This window comes from Megalops cyprinoides, chromosome 5 (assembly GCF_013368585.1).
Source record: "Megalops cyprinoides isolate fMegCyp1 chromosome 5, fMegCyp1.pri, whole genome shotgun sequence".
Classification (NCBI taxonomy): Eukaryota; Metazoa; Chordata; class Actinopteri; order Elopiformes; family Megalopidae; genus Megalops; species Megalops cyprinoides.
The window spans coordinates 12,754,860-12,777,251 of record NC_050587.1 but is presented as its reverse complement, the minus strand read 5'-3'; the positions used below and the strand labels follow the sequence as shown (position 1 = coordinate 12,777,251).

The 22,392-nt window shown below is 46.4% G+C and overlaps 1 protein-coding gene across 1 annotated transcript; it reads left to right on the top strand.

Moving 5' to 3' along the window:
- Positions 1-33: 33 nt before the first annotated feature.
- On the top strand, positions 34-21,666 carry smad7 (SMAD family member 7). The gene is made up of 4 exons (XM_036528322.1): positions 34-1,776; positions 2,793-2,846; positions 7,660-7,731; positions 20,753-21,666. Exons 1-4 carry the CDS (start codon positions 1,311-1,313, stop codon positions 21,289-21,291), a joined length of 1,131 nt encoding a protein of 376 aa, XP_036384215.1. The 5' UTR covers positions 34-1,310; the 3' UTR covers positions 21,292-21,666.
- Positions 21,667-22,392: the final 726 nt, after the last annotated feature.

The following is a 22,392-nucleotide window of genomic DNA, read 5'->3' as shown; positions in this document are numbered from 1 at the left end:
GTAACTTTATACTACAACTTTTGGAGAATGTAACTTTCTTCACCAGAACGATTTCTCTGGCTGTTAGCTACTTGATCTCTTGTTTGCGCAACACAATCACTTTTTTTTTTTTTAAAGCGACAGGGTGTCTAGACACCCACGTGACGGGGCGCGCCAATGCGCACTGGAGACACAGCTAAGAGCAAAGACAGTGAGGGAGAGAGATAGCGAGCGAGAGACGGCAAGGCGCTTGGGCAATTCACGTCACTCTCAGACCTCTCCTGAAGATCGCATCACCTCGTTGCAGACGTACAACTTGCTGTTTTTTCCCAGGCACGGAAACTTCAGCAAGAAGAGGTCGGATAAGACTCAAAACAAGGACATATAAAACATGCAATACTCGTGAAAAGGACAAAATCGAAAAGGTCTGCACAGTATCCCATTGGAAACGCGAGTGTTCGGTTCGGGCAGATTATTGTTGCAGCAGTTCTCCTGGTCAGTTTTTTTGCTGGAGCGTTATGGATCTGTTTGGAAAGAACCTCGTAGTTTCTTCAAAATATTAGATCAAATGCAAGCCGATGATAACAAGACGGGCGGACGGATATAATATTTGGAAGAAGACGAGGAAGAACACACAGACAAGACAGCAGCCTTTGTTAGACCGGTTATATTTGCAATCGGATCAAGGATTGTGTGGATTACATTTAAGAAAACCAGGACGAGTTTGGCTTTGAATGGATATATATTCTGTCTGCGTTTTTCCAGTACTTTCCTTAACAGATTTTTACCAACGTTTACTGTATGTTATAGTTTATTATACGTAAATAATAGTATAGTATAGCAATGTTTATTTCAAACCATTCTGTAGAAACAGCATGAATGAATGTAGCGCTCATTGTAGATAGTTATAATTAGCTATAAAAATACCAGTCCCGGAGTCTAATGTGTTCCTTACACCGTATGCTGCTGTTGCCTTTAATTATATTTTACACGTACACATTTCATTTAGCTGAATATTAAGCATCTGAAAGCTATCTGTTTACCCTCTGTTTGATTATTTCTGTTGCTACCCCCAAAATATAGCTGCGTCTAATGTGAACGTGAATTACTCCTAAAGGACGCGTTTTAATCGATTCTTTCCGTTTTGTGGGATTTAGTTCTAAAATAAAAGACTGGCGTATGCTAGAGATTGTGTTTGCTGCTCCAATCCCCAGTTTTTCCGTACCATTATTTCAGGCTGCTTGTCATTGCCTGGACTCGGATCCCGGATTCTTCATGATTTGCGGACATCATGCTCGTTTTTTAGCCGGGAAACCCTCTTTTCGTCCCGCATGTTCAGGACCAAACGATCGGGGCTCGTCCGGCGACTCTGGAGGAGCCGTGCGCCCGTCGAGGGCGACGGGGAGGCGGATACTCGAACGCATGGATCCGGGGGCTGCTGCATGGGGAAATCGACTAAGGTTTCCAAATCTAACCCTGGAACGGAGGCTGAATTGAAAGCACTGACCCATTCGATACTGAAAAAAATCAAAGAGAAACAATTAGAGGCGCTTTTGCAAGCGGTGGAGTCGAAGGGGGGTGCCAGGACTCCCTGTCTTCTTCTTCCGAGCAAAGTGGACTCCAAATTGGGTCAGCACTCTTATTCCCTCCCTCTGCTGCTCTACAAAGTGTTCAGGTGGCCGGATCTCAGGCATTCCTCGGAATTAAAGAGGCTATCTTGCTGTGAATCCTATGGGAAAATCAACCCAGAACTTGTTTGCTGCAATCCGCACCACATGAGCAGACTTTGTGAATTAGGTAAGTTGATGTGTATGCGCTGTTCTTTCCTGACATTAATATTTATGTTTCGTTTGACAGTTAAGTGTAACTTCTTATGTAACATAAAACATAACTTGATGCTACTGTTTGTCTCACACCTTTATCCGTGTGGCACATCGGTCGGTTGACAGTGTTAGCGGCAACAGTTTTGACAGAATGCAAAAGAAAGAGTGTACCCTGAACTAATGCAGTCAGAAGAAACAAAACGATCACCAAAAGAGCTGGGAACACATTAATCACAACATTTATGAATTGAATGAACAACGTGGAGATCATCTGTTCACGAAAAAAAATTGAACCAATTAGATGATCAAATTTTACGATTTTTCTTTTAATTTTTGTGCAAGTAATTAACAAGTAGTTCTCACCTTGTACATTCTCAAACCTGTACAATCTCAAGCTTTAACCTATATGTCAGTGTCCAGGAAGGTGTTTTGTATGTGTGTTTATATATATATGATATATGTATATTTATATATATATATATATGAGGGAGAGAGAGAGCTTTTCTGTGGTTTACGCCTGTTGTTTATCGAAACCCTATTTCTTGTGAGATGTAAAAGGTAGGCCCTACATAAATTCAGAAGAATAAAGAGCTTGACGTGAAATTTGGATCGGGAAGTGTCTTACCAAAGCGATATAACGAGCTTGTAAAGTGTTATCGGGTATTTTTTTATACGTTCAACATGTAAAATGGCCCATGGATTATGAACCATCTGGGTCGAGCTGGTAGCTGTGTGATTGGAGCGTCCTCTGTTCTGCCCAAAGAGGCCCGTATCACGCAGCCCGAGTCGCAGATAGCCGGGAGACTGGCGCCAGGCGCCCCCCTTGTTTATCTCACTGCTAAATATCAAGGCAATCGCCGCCTCGCTGCCCTGCCTCCAACCCTTGCAGCTAAGACAAACAGTTTTCTAAAAGAATGCCAACTGTTATCATAAGTTTCTATCTCCCCTGTTCTCATGGTCCTGTCTTTTCTCTGCCGTTTTTCATTTCAGAGTCCCCCCCCCCTCCTTACTCCCGATACCCCATGGACTTTCTTAAACCACCTGGTAAGTTTTAAGCTGTTTTTTTTTTAACAGAAACTTGTGTTTTTTACGTTATGGCACGGCGGAATGCACATTTCTGTATGTTTTATTACACAGTTTCAGAAACTTAATGGTGTTCAGTTAAATATTGTTAGTACTTTAGAAACGTGAAAAACCTATTTTGTTGTTTCACTGTAATTACTTTTACGCTAGATAAATACATACGGGTAGAATTGCTTATTCGTCTTATTTCATTTATTTACAAACCTGCAAGAAAGTAGGTGTTGATTAATTGAAGTGCCGTTTAATATCCCATCAACCATGGTACATTTCAGACTCATATGATCAGATCCATAGTGGTGTATTTTTATAATCACATTATCTGTGTTGTAATGAAGGCTGCTGTACATCTGTGTGGTTTTTTTTTTGCAATTTTCTGTCAAATGGGGATCCTCCATCAGATGTTTTGATTTATGGCAGTCAGAATGCCTCGTGGCCTGCCAGAGGCCTGTAATAGAATGGGTGGCAGCCAAGGCTGAAGCCCATTCCAGGCTGGCACCAGCTCTGTAGTGGTTGTCTGCACAAACTTTTGGCTGGCGGGTGACCTGGCAAGGCAGATAAACAGCATTGGCACTGAAGCGCAGAGTGCAGGGCCCAGGGGGTGGGGAGTGCTGTTGTCGGGGTGGGGGGGGGGGGCATTGGGGGGGGGGGGGGGGGAGGGTTGCGGGGGAGTGGGTTTAGAGGAAATCGGAAATGTGGATCACATAGGGGAGAGGCAGAAAGATTTTCGGAGCCGTGTTTTATCTGTTGAATTAATCTGCAGATGGTGGAGGCTTGGGGAGTGTCACTTCGGGGAGTGTGTGTGTGTGCGTCTGTATGTGTGTGTACGCTTATGAGTGCAGTCATGTTCTTTTGAAGTTTCCATTTGAAATTTGGGTGTAGTGAAGATGAAAAAGTAAAGACATTTAGGATGACTAATCCAGAGACGTTAATGTACATTCTTAATGGTGGAGATTATGGTGTTATCTTACCTGGCTTTAGGTAGTCTCCCTTACTTTAACTTATTTTTTTTAGTGCATAGTTAACTGTCATAAGATATGTTGTAGATTATAAAAATAGGAATACCCTACCATGTTCAGTTTTTTTTTTATAGGAAAATAAGAATGTAACAGCCCAGTTTTAAGATTGATGACACCCAGAGTATGTCATGTTATAATTATAAAAAGCAAACATTTTTCTGGATCCATATATTTAGACAGTTTTAAGTTTAACTTCAAATTGTCTTAATTCTCACCTTTACTGAGAATTTTGGAATATGATGAAAGGTTGTCAAAATCTGTGGGTGTGAATTTTTTGTAGGCTTGACTGTGAGAATTCTAACATTTCCTATGTACTGGGATTCTGTTGAATCTAGTAGTATTTATGACTGGACTGAAACCTGCAGTTGGGTTGGTATAACCACCAGTGGATTTCCATAGTATATTGGAGCATGGCTTCATGTGTGTGAGTCAAGCGGCATCATGAATCAGTGTTGGGGGTTTTCAACTTAGCCCTAGAGACTGACTCCTCACAAAGTGAATAGGGACATCATGGCTGCTCTGGCTTCGTAGGAAGACATATTTTGGGAAGCTGTTTCCTGTAAGGATGCTTGTAGGGCGCCATTAACCGTTTACTGCTCTTCCGGAGACTTTTTCGAAGCGGGGCTCCTAATGAGTGATGTGGAATGATGTGCCAAATCCCTGATGCCGCGCTTCTGGAATGCTGGCGAACACCAAAAAAAAAAGCTCGTAAAAAAACTCCCAACAACAAGCACTCAGAAAGGAAAAGTTCCTTTTGGTCTGCAGAAAGGAAGTCATTTGTCCCAGCATCTGCGCGATTCTGAGAAGACTGCTCTATGCATTGCTGCGGGGGGGGGGGGGGGGGGGGAGACAGAATGGAGTGAGAGAGAAAGGCGTTTCAGCAGGACAATGGAGCGTGCCGAGAAAGAGGAAATCATCAAGGCGGCTGTCGTATTTGCTCCGCAGCGCGGACGTCACAGCCCTCGCCTGAGCGAAAGGGGGTTTCCCCCGGGTGCGACAGCGCAGCGGCTCCGTTACCAGGCTCTGCTCATCAGCAGGGAGACTCCCCTTTTCGTGCCGTGCCTCCACAATTCATGTTTAGGTGCACTTAAACTGGAGTGTGCGTGCAAGGTATCTGATTATGGCTGATTCAGTGTCCTTCCCTCTTAGCCTGCAGTTAGCCCCGCAAATATCCACAACGACAACGTTATACGACAACGTTAATTAAAAAATAGAATTTGCTTGCTGAAATCTTGACCCTGCAAAGGTCAAGCGTCAGAATAGTTTAGCCTTTTACATTTTTGTGGATACCAATAGCTGTCTGGAAGAATGTGTTGAATTGCATGTTATTGTCGATTGGGTCGTGGTAAATTTGGAGGAATTTCATTCCATGAGGCCTGTTTTTCACTGGTTACGTTGAGGGGGAGGGGTTGCTTTCTTGGGAGTTGCATGTGGGACTGCTGCCGCTTTGGCTGGAGAATGTGTAATTTGTCTTGTTTTCCCTGTAGTCCTGATGAAAAAAAAGTGTTAGCCAGGTATAACCTTGATGAAGACAAGCCCCTGGGCAGGTCAGTGTCAGGAATGTGTTAGGAAATGTATTTTTGGGACAGTCCCGGGAGGTGAAACAGCACAGTACTTGGCAAGTTCAGCAGGATGTCGTGTTGCGATATCCAAAGGGGACGCAAAAGGTCCTTCTCATTGCAGTTTGTGCAAAGTAGTAGGAAGCTTTTGCATAGAAAACTCTCTACATTTGGAATATTTATAGTCCTGACAAGGTAGGGAAAGTTCCATGTCCATTCAGATACTTATGATTAATTATATGCTGCAGGCTCAGAGGTGAAACAGGACAACAGAGAATTCATTCTTCTGGCTTATTGCTGTAAACTGGCAGATAGTGTGGTTATAGGAACAGGGTGAGACTTAGAGAAATGGGCATCGGAGGGTACGTCTCCGTCTGTCCCTCTGGACAGCTGAAGACGGTCAGGTCTCGGCAGCTGTCATACAATGCACGTTTGGTTTAGCTCCCTGCAAAATGAATTATGAAGTGTTTGAAGCTGCAGCCCAGCTCTCCTCGGCTAACCCTTCTTGGGGCTTCCTGGCTAAGGCCTGTGGTCTGTGAATCATGCCCAGGAAACCGGCGCTGCATCCTGGAAGCCAATGAAAGAGATGTAAGCTTGACCATGCATCTCGTTAAGATGACCACAGCACAGGGCCTGTCACAGCTGCTGGGGGATTGCAGTTTCTACCAGATCAGAGTACCGAACCTTAGAACAAAGTAAAAATGAAAAGACTACTTAAACAGAAAGAGATTAATGTTACCCATACATTGTCTAGCATTTGAAACAAGATGATTCGACAACCTTAAGGTGGCAGGGGTGATGTTTGAGACTTGGAAGAAATACTTTTTTGGGGGGAGAAAGTGCCGTTTTTAAACCTGTAATGTCCATAGAGTCAATTTATGTTCAGCTACATATTTTTGCCAGACAAAGGGACTCCTTTTCTGGATGAAGGTATTTCAAGAGAAAAATTATGGAAAGTCACAATCTGAAAGGCACAAGTTTTAGTAATGTGAAGTATTAATAAAAATGAAATGCAAAAACTATCAAAAATGGTGGCTTGTTGATTAATTTGCAGTATGATAGTGTTTTGACTGGCACTGATACTCATGGTATTGCCAGTTGAATTTGTCGCCAGTGTATTAAGCCTACCTCCTGACAAGTTCAGGAGGCAAAGTGTGAGGTCAGTCGTTCTTAGTTTTTGCTATAAAAGCTAATGAGAACACAGGGTTAAACACAGGGGAGAGAGAGGGAGCGAGTGGGGAAAGAGTTTCCTCTGTCCACTAGCATGCCATTAAGAAAATTTACTGTATACAGTTTTCAAGGCTGAGACCATTTCCTGTCTCTCTCATTGTTTTTGGTTTGATTAAGTGTATCCTGCTAAACTGTATATTCCTATTACGGGTGACATGCTGTGCTGATAAGGGCCGTAAGGCATGTTTTCGGCCCTCATTTTCTGGAAGCTGTTTATTTATTCGGAACTGCACTTTGTGGGGACAAGAAAGGGGAGAATGCAATTGTCCAAGTTGTTTTTTTCCTTCGGTTTTCAGGATGGTTCGATTTTTCTTTTTTTATATCTGTGGACATCACCTCAGTCTGTAGCACCCATTCTGTGTGGGGAGTGGTGGATGAGCAATGATAAATTTATAGTGTTCCAGCCGGTGAAAAAGAGTCCTTCTCTGTCCACTCTCTCAGGACCTGCATCGCCTCTGGAGAGTAGGCAGGGATGCGAACGGCGCTCAATAGCAGGGTTTCATATGTTCTTATGCGGTGGTCTTTTGTCAGAAGAATTTTCCTTGGGAACGGTTGCCAGGATAAATTGTTGTGGGATTCCCTTCCCCCCCTCCCCCAAGACCACATGGTCTTCCTATCTGGTGGCTTTCCCGGGCCTTCAGCTTTTAGCCTGAGCTCTTGGCCTTTTATTATTAAATGTCAACGCGCGACATCCCCTCGTAACCTCCGGAGAAAAATAAACTGGTGGAAGGCATTTTTTCCATTTCACTAAGATTTTGAAGTGAATGAGCAATGTTTTCTTTCCTTTGAAAGAGTCAGTGCTGTTTTTTTTTTTTTTTGGTAAGCTTTTTGCCATTTCTGCTGTTGCAGTGGGCCATGGACATGGTTGATTGACTCCCACAATCAGCATCCTCATGAAATGTTGATATAGTGCTGTGATTAAGAGGCTTGCAGCTGCTTGAATGATGTTTGTCCTCTCGCTCCCTGCAGATTCTCCAGACTCCGTGCCTTCTTCCACTGAAACTGGGGGAACTAACTACTCGGCCCCTGTGGGGCTCTCAGGTAAGTCGTGCTCAGCAGACCTGCTGTTCATCACAACCTCAGGCCCCTGCTTGTCGCTGGCAATTCCGCCCCCCCCCCCCCCCCCCCCCCCCCCAAGAAAGAGCACAGGAAAACAGAGCCGTGCTCTTATCGTCAAGATCCTCTCAAACTCCTCAGGGGCCTTGGAACAGAGCTCTTGTATTCTCCTCATTTCCTTGTAACGCTTACCGAACAGAAAAAGTCATGTTTACTTTAGAGTGCGCCGCATATTGGGCCAAATTTTAGAGAGGGTTTTTTTTTTTGCTAGGAGCATGATGCTGTGGACAGTGCGTTGCTGTGAGTACACACTGAGGTTGATCTGTGTGCATTCAAAGTCTCTGGTTGTGAGTCTGGTTATAAACTTGAGAGTTGAATGTAAGTGTATGTGTACATAACTGGTGCTGCATGTTACAGTATTTATACGTCATAGATATTGTTTCCCCACAAGAACATTGAATGATCACACAAACATAACAAGAGATGTATTCGGCAAACAACAATGTAGGAGGGAAATAGGTGGAACATGGTACCATTACTGATGGAAATGTATTACTCCATTTTGATATTTTATTCCTCTTTTCCAGATTGCAAACTTTCTGTTTTTGTTCCCTTTTTAACATAATTTTTGACCACACACAGGCCTTTGGTTGCACTTATTTGCCCGATGGCTGTCATTTTAAAGCTTGTCTAGTCTGGGGTTTCTCTGGTCAACTCGTAAAAGACAAGACACAAGTGCCTGGTACATGGAAGTCCAAAGGCAGCGTAACTGAGACCTTCTGCACTCCACAGCCAGTCACCTTTTTTTAGAATGAAAGAAAACAGAAAATCAAAGTTTGGAAGTTTATTTGAAAAAAGAGATGACTTTTAAGTGAATTGATTGGATTTAAATTTTAGCATGCAACACACTGGCTGCGACCCCGGAGCAGAGACAGTAGAAACGGCAGACACAGCGACTTCGAATCAGGCGAGACGGCATAATAGCATTAAACGGGAGCTCGGGTGCAATTCCCTGGCGTTTCATGAGAGCGAATCTCAGTGCCTTGCTTTAAATCCTAAGATCAAAATCCAAAGTTAGCTCGTCAAAAGAGAAGCTAAGGGATCGCTCCCTGTGCTGTGGAGTGCAAACTTTTGATTTAGCATAATGGTCTTGTTTGGAAAATGAGAGGATGGCTCAACGCTTGTGGGACTGAGAGCCCGAGGCCCCAAACTGGGGGTATTCATAGCTCAATCAGAGAGCACGGCTCAGGAGGAGGTGGAGTGGTGGTGGTGGTGGGGGGTGGCCGTGTTACCTGAACTGTTCACAACGGGTTTTATTGGAGATGATACATTGTGTAGCCCGAGGGGGAGAAGTTTTGGAACTCTGGTGTAACTGGGCCTGCCTCACTATCTCCCTGCTACTTCCTTGCGATGCCGTTACTTGATTCTGAGGCGACTGATAAAACAGTATTTATGGTGTGGGGCGGTTGAGGAAAAGCAGCAAAAAGAAAAATGGAGAGCTCTCCCTCTCCCTCTCTCCCTCTCTCTCTCTGTTCTTGCGCAGATGTTTCTCATTACTGGAGCTTTTAAGTTTTTTTTTCTTTTTTTATGGCCGTTGGTTTGTGCTACCCATTTTTTTCTTTTGTTGGGGAGAGGGGGTAGTGGCAGTAGCTCCAGGGGGAGGTTAGCAGTCTGGTGTTTGTGACTTTTAAGATCTGGCCTGAGACAGGGGGACGAAAGATCCCCGCAGCAAACCTGGTACACACACAAAACAGTGTAGTTAAATGGAAATAAAGCTAATTTGGCTTGCCAGTCAGAGTGTATGTACAGTCCAGTGTTTTATATTTCTTAGTAATAGCTGCACCCCTGATTATGCACTGGTTTGAGTATGCCTCGTGGTGTTTGCTGGGTAGACCTTTTGTCTGGGTTGAGAAAAAATGGGATCATTGGGAGCCAAGAAAATGGCACATAAATTAAGTCTGCGGGCCTAACCTAAAGCAGCCCCAATCTGCTGCAGCCCTGCCCTGTAATGGCCGGTGTCTGAAGTCCATAGTTTTTAACTAAGCACACATTTTAGACCCAGCACAAACCATGAAATAGTAGACCGGAGTCTAACTAACCAACCCCCGCTCCCCCCCTCTGCCCCCCCCCCCCCCCTCCCGCTCGCCCCCCCAAAAACATGCACACCCTCCCCTGTGTTCCTTCCTGGCTGTGCCTGCGCCGCGGTGAGCCGGAATCGTGAATGGGGCTCCGTGAGGGGAGGGAGGAAGGCCCGCTGCCTGGAGCCAGGGACTTGATTTCTCTGGCAAGGGAAGAAAACTTTAATCCCTCTGGGGCTCTCACAAAAGAAGCATGCTCCTCCTGGAGGCACTATGTTGACCTTTTAATCCACTAACTCTGGCCCTTTTATGTTGTTCTCTAGACGTATTTACAGAAGGGTGGCTGAGGGGGGGGTGTTGGGGGGAGGGGATGGGGAGGGTGTGGGGGGATCCAGAGCAAGAATGCAAGGTAGTGGTGGTCGCGCGCACGCACGCACACATATGCACACACGCACACTCACAATCAATGTCAACATTCATTTTTGTATACAGACAGGCAGTGCAAGTAAAAAAAACTTTTTTGTGTTCTAGGCAGGTACCATAACGTAGAGATTTGTGAAGTATTTACATTAACAAAAAGTTGAGAGGCGCATTTATGTAACATAAACCTTTCTTTACGAAATGCTCCATTCGTTTATTTCAGAGCTTTGCCTGTTCTTAAGTAAACAAACAGAAGTGTATGGAAAAAAAGAGGTTGCCTTGCTGCCTTCTGGAAAATACCAGCAAAATTAAAGTGGACCTCTTTTGTAAATGAAAGCACAAGTCGAGTATTTGCCTTCCTATGAAGCAGAAATAACAGATATAGCAACCATTAATTAAATCATCTGCAACAGTCCATAATTACGTACTGCAGGAACAGCCTGACTGTTGCAAACACGTAACAGTAGTTCAGTTAAACAGTATTTTGGCAGTGTTTTGAATGAAATATTTTGAATAGAAAATAAATAAAATAAACAATAGATGCCTTCACAGTGCTATACCCCCTCCCCCCCTTTTTCCTCTTTGGGTAAACACAGAAATGGCGCTCTGGTCAGCACTGGATTATTTTCTGGTAGGCCTCGCCGTTGTCCTGGAAAGCCAGGTTATTAAGAGTTAACCTAAATATGACAGTGACGGGCTTTAATGCAAACTAGGCTGCCTGCCAGACTGGGAGCGTTAAAGCCTCTCGCACGTCGTCGTCTGATTGGAGCGGAGTGCGCGCCGCTGGCCTGAGAGCCATGGATGGAGACGGCCACTTGGCCGCGTCTCCCTGTAGCTTTTGGCCCCCGACTCGGTGTTCCAGTTCCTCCTCCTGCGCTTGGCCTTTCCTGGCAGCGGCTTTCTTCTCCCGCCAGCGTGGGCCGCTCACCACGGGCCAAGGGGATGGAGGGCTCTTAAAAAGGACCCAGGGTGTGGGATTGCAGTTCTCAGAAAAAAATGTTTTGATTTGTCAAGTATGGATTTGAGGCCCTCGATTTTTTTCTCCTTTTTTCCCCCCAAAAACTTCTTTTGGCAGCCCCTTTTTTTCTGCGCGCTGGGCTGTGTCTCACGAAATGCAACGCATGAGTTCAAAAGAGGGAGTTTGATTTTCCTGGATAGGTTTTTTCCCCCGGTAGAGGATAACATGCCTACCATCCACTTACTCATAACTGCGGCCTGCGTAGCTCCCTCCCCCCTCTGTCGTTTACTGGATTGTGTAAACATTTTGACTTACTCCTATGTGTAGTGGACCAAGGGGATCTACCTTGCAACATGTTTACGTTCTCCCACTCCCGAAGGAGGACCCTATTTTATATCCAGGCATATTTCTGGTGATTCTGATTCTCTGAGCACAGTGGGCTGTGGAAATGCTGGACAGGGCGAAGCTTTAAGGAAGACGGCGGGCTGTGGGCCCTGCTATACTAGGACACGCAGGTGGGCGGGCGGGCTGGTGTGTCATCTCATCTGCGGGCGCGCGGCTCCGCGCCGGGGCGGCGAGGCGTCAAAGCAGGAGGTGGAATGCCTGCTGGTGCCGACTCGGAGTGACCCTGGAGTGCCAGTGTAAAAGAATATGGCGAGGCCGATGCTCGCTGCCCGTACCCCCGTCCTCAGGCGGGATTGAATAACCCCCACCGCGGGGGCCTGGCCGCCAGCCCACTGTCACAGAGTCGCTTCCTCCGTGGGTTAAATTTAGGCCCGGGGTGTATTATTAACCGCAGGCCGCCACATTCGGGGCGGCACCCCCTGCATCCCGGTCACTCGAGCCGGTGTTAACGCTGGGTTTGCTGTGTAACCTTTCCCGGGATTCTCCGCATTTCTCCGCCCGTGCGATTTCAGCCACGCAGCGCCCGTGCTGCGTCGCCGCAAGTCCCTCCCCGCTTCACGTGCTGCGAGGCTGGAGCCGCCACAGGGGGCCGTCTCCCTCCCTTTGAAAGGGAGGCCTGGGGTGCCGGTGCCCCTGGGGGCGGCTTTGAGCCTGAGGGGACACCCGTCCCATCGCGCCATGTGCCCCTGTCGCCCCGTGCTCTCTCAGCGGGAGGTGAAACCAAACAAAGCTGGCAGCGATTGTGCGCGCATTCTCGGGTTATTTGGGTTAACAGAAAAGGGAAGGTTAACAGAGGAAATTACATCATGTCTTTGAGGAAAAGGTCGGAACAGTGAAGCTGTGGTGGCCTCCTCTAAACGGAAAACAAACTGAGAGGACAATTAGGGAAAAAAAAGAAAAAGGAAAAAAAAACTGGAGAGATGGCTGCAGTTCAGAAAGCCCCTGGTCTGTCTTGTGGTCCGCTTCATTTTTCAAATAAAGCCTCTTATCCTTAGTTAAAAAGGGGTAAAAATCGACAGGGTCAATGGCAGTTCTTTTACTTTATCGCAGCCGTGTTGCTCAATTGACTGCACAAGGATCTTTCATTACTTTCTCCTTCCTTTCCAGAATGTGCAGCCAGCGAGGCTCTTGGCTGGGAGTTAATTTTGGTTTTGGCCATTCCCGGGCTCCCCACCCACTGTCATTATGTTGCTTGAAATTTTGCAAAACAGCAAAAGAGAAAAAGAGGAGGATGAAAAAAATACATAAAAAAACAGAGTGCTTTGACCGTAAAGGGCCAGGCAGGATTATGTGTGCCTGAAAATATTCGGGTCTTGATCAGATACACTGCAACAAATGTGAGCTGAGCCCCCAGGAAATAAAACAAGTTTCCTCTAGGAGTCTGCTGAACCTTGACAATATTAATAGCCCCCAAAATTCCCTCGGTGAGGCTAGATTCCTGAGCTAAAAGGAAGCCAAAGTTTACAGAGTAGAGGGTCTAGGAGGACTGAGACCTTACTGGCAGACTGAAGGGTGGGCCATGAGCTGTGCCGTGCTCAGAACAAGGCTGCCATTGTTTTTGCCCCAGTCCTCCAAGGTACTGGGGCTTGCACAGAACCCTTTGTATGAAAATGATCAAACGAAAGTGATGGGAACATTCTTGATGTCCTGCTCTTTTTTTTTCAACGGCAAAAGGATTTTTATGCAACTAGCTTTGCCAGTTCCAGTCTCCTCTCGACCTGGGCATGAAAATTTAATCAAACTGAGTGCCGGAGTCACAGTTTTTTTTCGTGTGCTCTTGTGTTACGGTAATGACTTATAATGACTTTGTCAGTCGGTTGTGTGTCACTGTTTCATCATGTTGTGGTTTTCCAGTCAGTCCCGTCTAGCGTTCCTCTGCCCGTTGAGAAACGACAGGTTTGCGACAGTCATGAGGGCCCATCATAATTAATATCGGCTTTGAAAAAAGAATTCATCGGAGGGGGGGGGGGGGTACGTGAACCCGCCGCACTGGTTGTTTCCAGAGCGCCCGCGTTCGTGGTTCCCACGAAGATCCCTGACACTCCAGGGTGCAAAACAATGCAGCCGGTTGTTCTGGCCGCGCCGCCATGCGCCACCGCGGGCAGCGCTGACAGCACGGACCCTGCGGGCCGCTCGCCGTTTTCGTGTAGGACCGATGACATCACCAGCCCGTCCTTCTTTCTCCCTCCCTCCCTCTCTCTCTCTCTCTCTCTCTCTCTCTCTCTCTCTTTTTTCCTGGTATTTGTTTTCTCTGTCGCTCAGGAGGAAAGCAGGGGCCTGAGGGCCCAGGTCAGGATGATGTAGTGTTAGAATAATAACACAGTCGGGGTAGGAAGGGGCCCGAGACTCGGCTCTGTTTGCAGTTTACTTGTCTTGGAGGCTGGAGAGGACTGTGGCGGTGTGTGTGGGGGGGGCTGCAGGGAAGGTCGCTTGCCGGCCCGGGTCGCCAGGATTCGGGGCGTCGACTCGGGAAGTAGCGAGGGGGTGGTTGGAAGGGGGGAGGGGCGGAGACGGAAAGCAGTGTGATTGGCAGGGGTGCCTCGGCCACAGGGCAGCGTGCGGTTGATTGGCGGAGCGGTGTTATTGTTGTGCGTTGGTGACCTTTGTGGTGAGCGAGGTAATGACAAGGCTGGCCGCTCTGGTTGGAGGCTACATGCCCACTCCCTTCTTGGCTCCAGGGCCATGTTTGCTTCTGGGCTGGCAGGACAGGGAGGAGGTGAGCAGCAGTTAAATTCAAGGCTCATGGGAGGTTGTCAAATGCCTGCACTTGGGGGGATTGTTACTAATGAGAATGTAGCCCCAGATGGAAGATGATAGTGTTTTTTTTTTTTTACATACGATTAAAGTGAATATCTCCATAAAGGAAGCTAGCCACTGAAATTGTGTAAATTATGTAATTTTTAATCACAGTTACATAGATTACCGGAATTGATTTTAGCTAAGCATGGGTGATAATTGATTAATAAAAAAATGACATGAGCATGACTTTTACATGATGTTTGTATTTTCTGCAATTATCTAAATGAAAAGGTAAATAACCAAAGAAACGCTAACTGTTTCCTCGGTGTGCGAGCCCTTCCTGCAATGGAGGCTTGTTTAGAGTGGCTGAATTGAAGGGGAAAAGAGCTGACATCTTCCCCTTATGTAATGCCTCTTCCCTAATTAGCAATTTCCTTTATTAACTGGCTTCCCCCCACACTGGCGTCCTATAGGGACCTGGCCCTTCCAACAAAGCGGTACTGTCACGCACGCTCCCGCAGCCTCCTCCGCTTCTCTGCTAACAGGAACGACAAAACCAGCCAGACTGTTTAGATTGTCAGAGTTTACCTTTGCTAATTGCTGAGGAATGCTCCTCGAGATTATGCTGTCAAAGTCGCTGAAAGCCTTTGGAAAAGGGAAATATTTATAGTGGGATAATAACTCCGAGCTCCACCCCTTTGCACATAAACACTCGCAGTTGTGCTTTCAACTACAGAGTCAACAGGAGAGGAGTCCAAATGCCCTCCTCTTTTAGAGGGGATCCTCGAATGGGTCGACAAGGTAATTTTGCAAGATATTAACATGGATTTTTCTTCGCATCCCTCACATGTTTTGCCAGTGCATGTATTACACACATGAAATTTAATGGCTCAGGTGAGATTTTAAGTGTAGACCATTGCTTAGGGTTAATCAAAGATTTGTTATATTGAGTCATTGAATGTCTTTACAGTCATTTGAACCATACAGCTTGTGTTCTACACATGCCCCGGTTAACAACACCTTCCCAAACAGCTGTGTGCTGTTATTGTGGATGGCACAAGAGTTGCTCAAATACAGAGACGCGGCTTCAGAAATAAAAGGGATTTTTTCCGTGACCCCTGACCCCGTGAAGTGGAGTTGCCTGCTCTGAATTGGGTGTGGAAACTCCAAGCGCGCTGTGTAAAACTCGTCTAAATGCATGTTTTCTGCAGCAGGGCTGCAATTAGTCTGGTCCCAACGACGTCTCCAAAGTTATCATTTCCAGTGCTCATGAGCGAGAGAGAGGGAGAGGGAGAGGGAGGGAGAGGCGGGAGCAGGAAGGAGAGGGTAGAAGTGCAGGAGAGGGAGGCTGACAGAGAGCAGCCATTTCCAGCCTGTCTGCCTTAATGCAGAGCCGGGAGAAAACGTGACGCTGCTTGGAACCCCCTCCGGTTGAGACCACCAGGACAAACCTGATCAATGATTCTCTGGATGCTGGTCTGTTTACTGTTAATCATAGCAATAATTTGTGTTCGTTTACACTCCATCCTGTCTCTCTCTGGGGGAGGAAATTGTTAGCTGTATTCGGGTTGCTGTGAAGTATCAAGAAAGTTGAACAGGAACAAAATGTCCCTCTGTGCGTGTGCGTGCGTGCGAGTGTGTGTGTGTCTGAGCATAAGTACGTCTGTGTCTAGCCCTGTGTGTGGGGGTTTCCAGGAATAGTAACGATCAGAGTCAGACAGTAGTAATCATTAACTTTTTCAGACTACTAGCTGTCTCCAGTGTTGCACGGTGTCCTGCACCCCCCTCCACCCCCCCTTTAGCCCCTCCCTTGCCTAGCTGTCACCGCCTGCTTGGACACAATTTATGAAGATGAGAGGAGCCATTAAAGGCCAAGAGAATGGAATGAATCTGAATGTAGACCTTGTTTGTTGTGCTGTTTTTCTTTAAATACCATAAGCTGTGGTTAAATTTGAAAGACGTCAGAAGCCCTTTGCTTTTTTGCCATTCATGTGCTAGTAGTTCTAGAGAGCTCAGTTCCCATACCTAGCTGTCTTTGATCATCAAGCCTTTTTTATGAAGAAGTTCTTGAATTCATTCTTTTGCAGTGCGCACTTCTGAATAGTGGAAGGTAGCCCCAGAGTATAGTCTGGTTTAGTTCCTGTGGCGGCTCTGTGGTGTTCAGACGAGGAAGATGTGCTATCTTCTCCCGTGTAAACAGGGCTGGTAAACGGGAACATGAGGATGGGGTCAGTACGATCCTCAAGCCAAAACAAATGCATTATGTGAAGCCGAGCAACAGGATGTTCTGTTGTCGGTTAGCGACTAGCCTGTACCATCGGTTATTTATATCTTCGCTCATGACACGCTTCACCATGTTTTGTAGTGTTCGGTGTGTGGCTGCATGTTGTTTTTGCTCCCCAATAATGGGGCGGCTTTGGCAAACTGACGCAAGGCCGGGCCGCTCTCCCGAGTGATGTTTTTGCTCCCGTGTTTTGACGAACTGTCTAATGTCAAGTGCTGTTTTTTCCAGCGCTTGTATTTTGAGACGGGGCGTGAAAAAAAAAGTGTTGTTACCTATTGGCAGATGCCACTTGCGTGAGAAAAACAAGGTGGAATGGGAACGAACTCCCGTAGCACAACAGGCAGTGAGCTGGGGGAGCAGATGTCATGGGTCTCAGTACCCGAGCTAATCTCAGTTCTGAAAGGGCCTGCAGGAAAAGGTTGGGAGTATTTGTATCATTAAGAGTATTGAGTTTCTTTTTCCTTCCCTCCCACTAAAGCCTGTCTGAAATGGGAATTCATCTGCAGAGTGCTCTGTTTGGGGAGTCAGTGAGAACTCTTTATGGCACATTCCTACAACATCCCACAGGCCCGATTGAGCCAACACCAGTGACAGCACAAACAGCTCTGGGAAGAGAGCGGGAAGGTGTGTGGCTAGTGAGAGAATGAGTTTGGATGTGGCCAGCTGGACGGGATTTCAAACGCTGGAACATTCAGCCCTCAGGCCTGAGGCTCGTCAGTAGCTGGAGTGAGGGACTGTTAACACCAGCCGTTGAGGCCCAGTCCCCTCCTGTGGCTTTGCAGAACCCGCCTGTGCCCTCCTACCTCCTGTAACATGGAAACTCCTTTCCACTGGCTGCCCAGACTCTCGGCGACATGCGAGGGGGTGGAACGTGGTGTCACACTGTCTGAGAGGGTGACAGACAGGCAGCGTGGTGGTGGTGGTGGTGGGGGGGGATGTAAGGGGTGGACCTAAAATAGAGCCTGCAGCAGGAAGTTGCAGCTTTCCAGGGAGAGAATGCACAGACTGCACCGAGGTACAGCCGCCAGGCGCTATCTGACTGAAATGCTGGCAGACCGGGGCTGGCTGATTCTGGCGCTGGGAGACCGAATCTCGTTGCTGGGTGTGTTTCTGAGAGGGAAACAAACATGTAAAAAAGATGTTAGCCTGAGCTCTTTATGACCCTGAGCTCCAGGCCTCTTTAGCTGTGTGCCTTTCATTCACTGTGTGTCCAGTCCCGCAGTTGGCACCGAGGTAATTGATGCTCGGCTCGTGTTGCGGCCAGCTGTTTCTGTGTGCAGTGCCATTTTCTGAAATTCATGTGGCCACGCTGGCTGTCGGAACAAGCTGTGAACAGACTCTTTGTGAAGCAGAGGGTGTCACAGATGAGGCTGTGTATGCTTTAAGGCCGTTTCCCTGCACTCTCCGTTGTGCAGCTCTTCCCAAGTATTTGGTGGAACGCGTGTGCCGAATCAGCCCCCTTAACGAGCCATCAGTCCTGCCCGTCTCAGCTCGCGGCTCTCTAAACAGCTCGTTTAGGACCGTCTGTCTCTCCGACTCCTTCCTCAGTAATAATCTTATCTAATACAGTTACTCTGGAATGCTTTCCGGCGCTGCTGTCGTCAGAAACGCTGGCGGCGAGCAGGGCGAAAATAGTCTCTGTCAGCTGCCCCCGTCACGGCAAACCGAGAGCGCCAGACGGCGTGTGACCCAGCTAGGCAGCCCAGACGGAGGGCCCACGTTTGGAGCGCCCTAGCCGTTCCGGCTGGCGTCTGGAGGGGGGGAGGTTTGGGAACCAACCTGGGAGGCAGAGCTCCATAAGAGCTAGGTGCTCTTGTTCTCAGAACGGCGGAGCTGGTTGACGAATACCTCGCTGCCTTTAGGCTGCCTACGGCAAGCCCCGACAAGTAGCCATGTAATGACCCCAGACTCCAAGACACCTCAGTCTTGAGTAATAACAAACAGCGCAGGTGAGCTCAGAGAAACAGCCTCTGGAAGCCTCCGGAACAAAGAGGATATTAAGGCTACGGCAACGGGGCTGACGCAAAAAAAGATGAACGGCCTCCTCTCCTTTGTGTAAGGGTTTTGTTTTTTCTTTTTTTGCTTTAGTGTTTTCAGGCGGCTTTTTTTTCATTGAAATACCTTTGCCAAAGGTTGTTCTGAAAGTCAGGGAGCATGGATTTGCGTTAATTCTTCAGGCCCTGTATTTGGTGACTTCAAAGCGAAGGCGCTGCCTGTTGCTTTATGGAAAGAAACATTTTTTTTGCTCTTGTTATCTTGTTCCCTTTTTTTCCACCTTTTAATGAATGCAGGATCCTTCCTTAATAATAGGCCTCTGCAGCTTTAAGAGACTTGCCGAGGTACTGCACAATTAACATAACTGAACAGTTCCCTCTGCCGATGTCTACAAAATTACTGGGTGTACTTGGCGTCCCATAAACATGAAAGAGGCAAAGACAGGGGGGAAGGAAAATCCAGCTAAATGACAGTGAGGGATCCTGCTCGATTATATTTCTCTACATTGCAAATACTTGAACAGCTTAAAACAGACATTCCACATGCTCTCTCCTGGACACCTTAAATGGAGGGGGGAGGTATTTCTGAATTGGAAAAAGTATCCTTTCTCTCTGTAGATTGCAATTGTTATTTGCATTCTTATTGAGGCCATTGCAGTATTAGGAGCCAGAAAGGCTTAGGAAGAGGGGAAGTTGAGATGTAAAAGCAGTCCGATCGAATGTCTATAAGTCCCCTCTCTCGCCTTCCCACTCCCCCCCTCTTTCCTGCCCTCCCTCCCCTTTCTCTCTGTGTCTCATTTGCGGAGCACAGAGCCAGATTTCTGTGGGATAGAGATATGGAGGGAGGGAGACTTGAGGCACGCTAAGGGGAGGAAAGAGGCTACCACCAGCATACTCACATTGCTTAGGGAAACGGAGGGACTTAGGTTAAAAGGTAAACTCTTATCTGTTGTGCACATTGCTATGTCTGTAACAGACATACACACCCAGATGAGGCAGACTGCGTGGTGTGTGCTTAATTTGTTTATGGTTCTGTGATTTTCTGTGTATCAGAGTCCTTGTTTGTACCGGTTCCCTCTTGAGTGCTGGTTTACCTCCTGTTTTGTTTACTGGTAGGTTAGCAATCAAAGCCTTTTCCTTATAGCTTTTGATACAGACAGATATATGAACTCCGGACAGACGTGATTCTAAAGCTTTTTGTGGTAAATCCAGCCCTGACCATTGAAGCTGTCATCTGTTCTGTTAGTTTCTTCCCCTTCCTTTTTTCAAACTGAAAGCTATTGTAACAAGGCAAGAAAACCTTTTCAAATTCTACTTGCCTTCGAAGAAGAAAGTAGAAGAAAAATCCCTCATCTCCCCTCTCTGAAATATTAAAACTATTACTTATAATTTCCTGTTGTAGAATGAGGTGACCTGCAATAAAACAATGATTGGGACAGATTTATAGCATGCTTGACGTCAGAACATTGTTAACAGGGCCTACAACAAAAATAAAAAAGCCAGACAGAAGATAAGCATTAAAGCTTATGTAAACACGGTTGGATGGCTGTTTGCCTTCTGGTGTCTTGGCCTGCTTTTCTCGTGAGGATTCCAGGAATTCCACTGCTGTTTTCTTGGATGGCAAAATTAAGGATGCGAGCGTTGTTTGCGCAGATAGGCAGAAGGTCTTCCCGTGCGCTTTATATGTGAGGAAATGAAAGCTGGACCACATAGGCGAGGTGTTAAAACATCAAAAGTCTTTAAAGGGTACTTGCTGAAGATTGAATGGCCCCACGCCTCAAAGAAAGATTTTCAGTCTTTGCTTCCAGCATTGTTCCCAGCAAGAATCCTCAGTGAAAAGGAACAGATTTCCATTTTTCCCATACTGATAAGAGATTAAAAAAGTATTCCTGCGTTCACCTGTCTTCTCTGATGTCATGCACAGCCATTAGCACATGAGTAGGCTGAAAACTTTGCGGGTCCGTCCGCCGCCATGGCGTAGCTATGCGCTTCAATCTCTGTCAGTCTTTTGTAAACTCTCTCCTTCAAAGATACTCATTGCACTTATTGTGTTTACATCTTGTGCATTTGGCATGGGCGTACGGTCAGTATTTAACCCTCGCTGTCTCTCTTGTCTCTTTCTCTTCAGATTCCCAAGCTCTCCAGGATTCAGGGGAGCGAGCACACTGGTGTGTGGTGGCGTACTGGGAGGAGAAGACGCGCGTGGGACGCCTCTACTCGGTCCAGGAGCCCTCCCTGGACATCTTCTACGACCTACCTCAGGGGAACGGCTTCTGCCTCGGGCAGCTCAGCTCCGACAACAAGAGCCAGCTGGTGCAGATGGTCCGCAGCAAGATCGGCTACGGCATCCAGCTGACGCGCGAGCGGGACGGGGTGTGGGTGTACAACCGCAGCTGCTACCCCATCTTCATCAAGTCGGCCACACTGGACAATCCCGACTCGCGGACGCTGCTCGTGCACAAGGTGTTCCCCGGATTCTCCATCAAGGCCTTCGACTACCAGAAGGCCAACAGCCTGCAGCGGCCCAATGACCACGAGTTCACGCAGCAGCCCCGGACTGGCTTCACTGTACAGATCAGCTTCGTCAAGGGCTGGGGTCAATGCTACACCAGACAGTTCATAAGTAGCTGCCCCTGCTGGCTAGAAGTTATCTTCAATAACCGATAGCAGCAGACCTTCCTCCTCCAGGGACTTGGACTAACCCCTGTTTTTGTATGGTTGGTTTTCGAGAGAGGGGGTTCAAAAAGAAGAAGTAAGAAAAAAAAAAGACAAACCCAATCACCTGTTTAATAAATGACTAAGATTTAACTAAGTGAAACAAAAAATGAAATTGTATTTTATGTTATATATATAAATATATTATTACTTGTAAATATGAAGACGTTTTATATGCATCATTATTTATGTATTGTGCAATGTGTTGATGAGAAAAAGAAAATAAGATGCACTTTGCCTAATATAAATGCAAACAAAGAAATGCCAAAATTAAAAAATAATACTAAAAGAAACACAGGATTGGTGTTTTTTCTATCGGTCCTGGCACCCCGTTGAATGTTTTAAAAAGGAGTTGATGTTCTATTAAACTTTAAACTTTAACTTTACATCTTGTTAAATTGTATTTTCTTTTCATATCTTGCAATCACAGTTTGATTCCGGTGAGCAAAATGTTAATCAAACGATCCCTTTAGTGATGAAATTAATTGACATAAGATGACGTTAGTTCCATTGTACATGTTACAACAATGGAAAGGACAGTTACTGTAAGGACATGTGTCATCAAGCAATGTCACACAAAGAAGTATAGCAAAAACTGCAATATTCCCATTTAAGAACGAAACTATTGGTCTGCGGCAGCCAAAGTCTCCTCACAGGACAGACAACTGACTACCAAGTGTCATGTCTCTACATACAACAGGTTGTCTATACAGGTTATGCATTGAAAAGGTATAAGTCAAACATCACACACCAGTGAGAAATTACATATATCTTTGCATTTCTTTAAAATAAGAAAACATTAATGTAATGTTGGTAGCTGGTAGATTGGTAGTGCTTGTCAGACCGTATTCACAGGATAGGTCATGCAGATGCTGAGCTGATGAGAGGTAGAAGCAAAAGTTACAATCAAAACCATGCAATTTTATGTCACTGTTTTAGATGTCAGGTAAGCACTAGCTTAAAAGCCCCTCCTCTTTATTCAAATGTAAATGCATGTGTCCATTTTAAAATAACAGTTATAGACAAGTATTATTGTGAAATCAAAAACAATTA

Excerpts from the sequence above, each read along its gene's own strand:
- smad7 (XM_036528322.1), top strand. The coding sequence starts at position 1,311 with ATGTTCAGGACCAAACGATCGGGGCTCGTCCGGCGACTCTGGAGGAGC. Across the intron at positions 2,847-7,659 it reads GGACTTTCTTAAACCACCTG|ATTCTCCAGACTCCGTGCCT; the intron begins GTAAGTTTTAAG and ends CGCTCCCTGCAG. Across the intron at positions 7,732-20,752 it reads GGCCCCTGTGGGGCTCTCAG|ATTCCCAAGCTCTCCAGGAT; the intron begins GTAAGTCGTGCT and ends CTTTCTCTTCAG.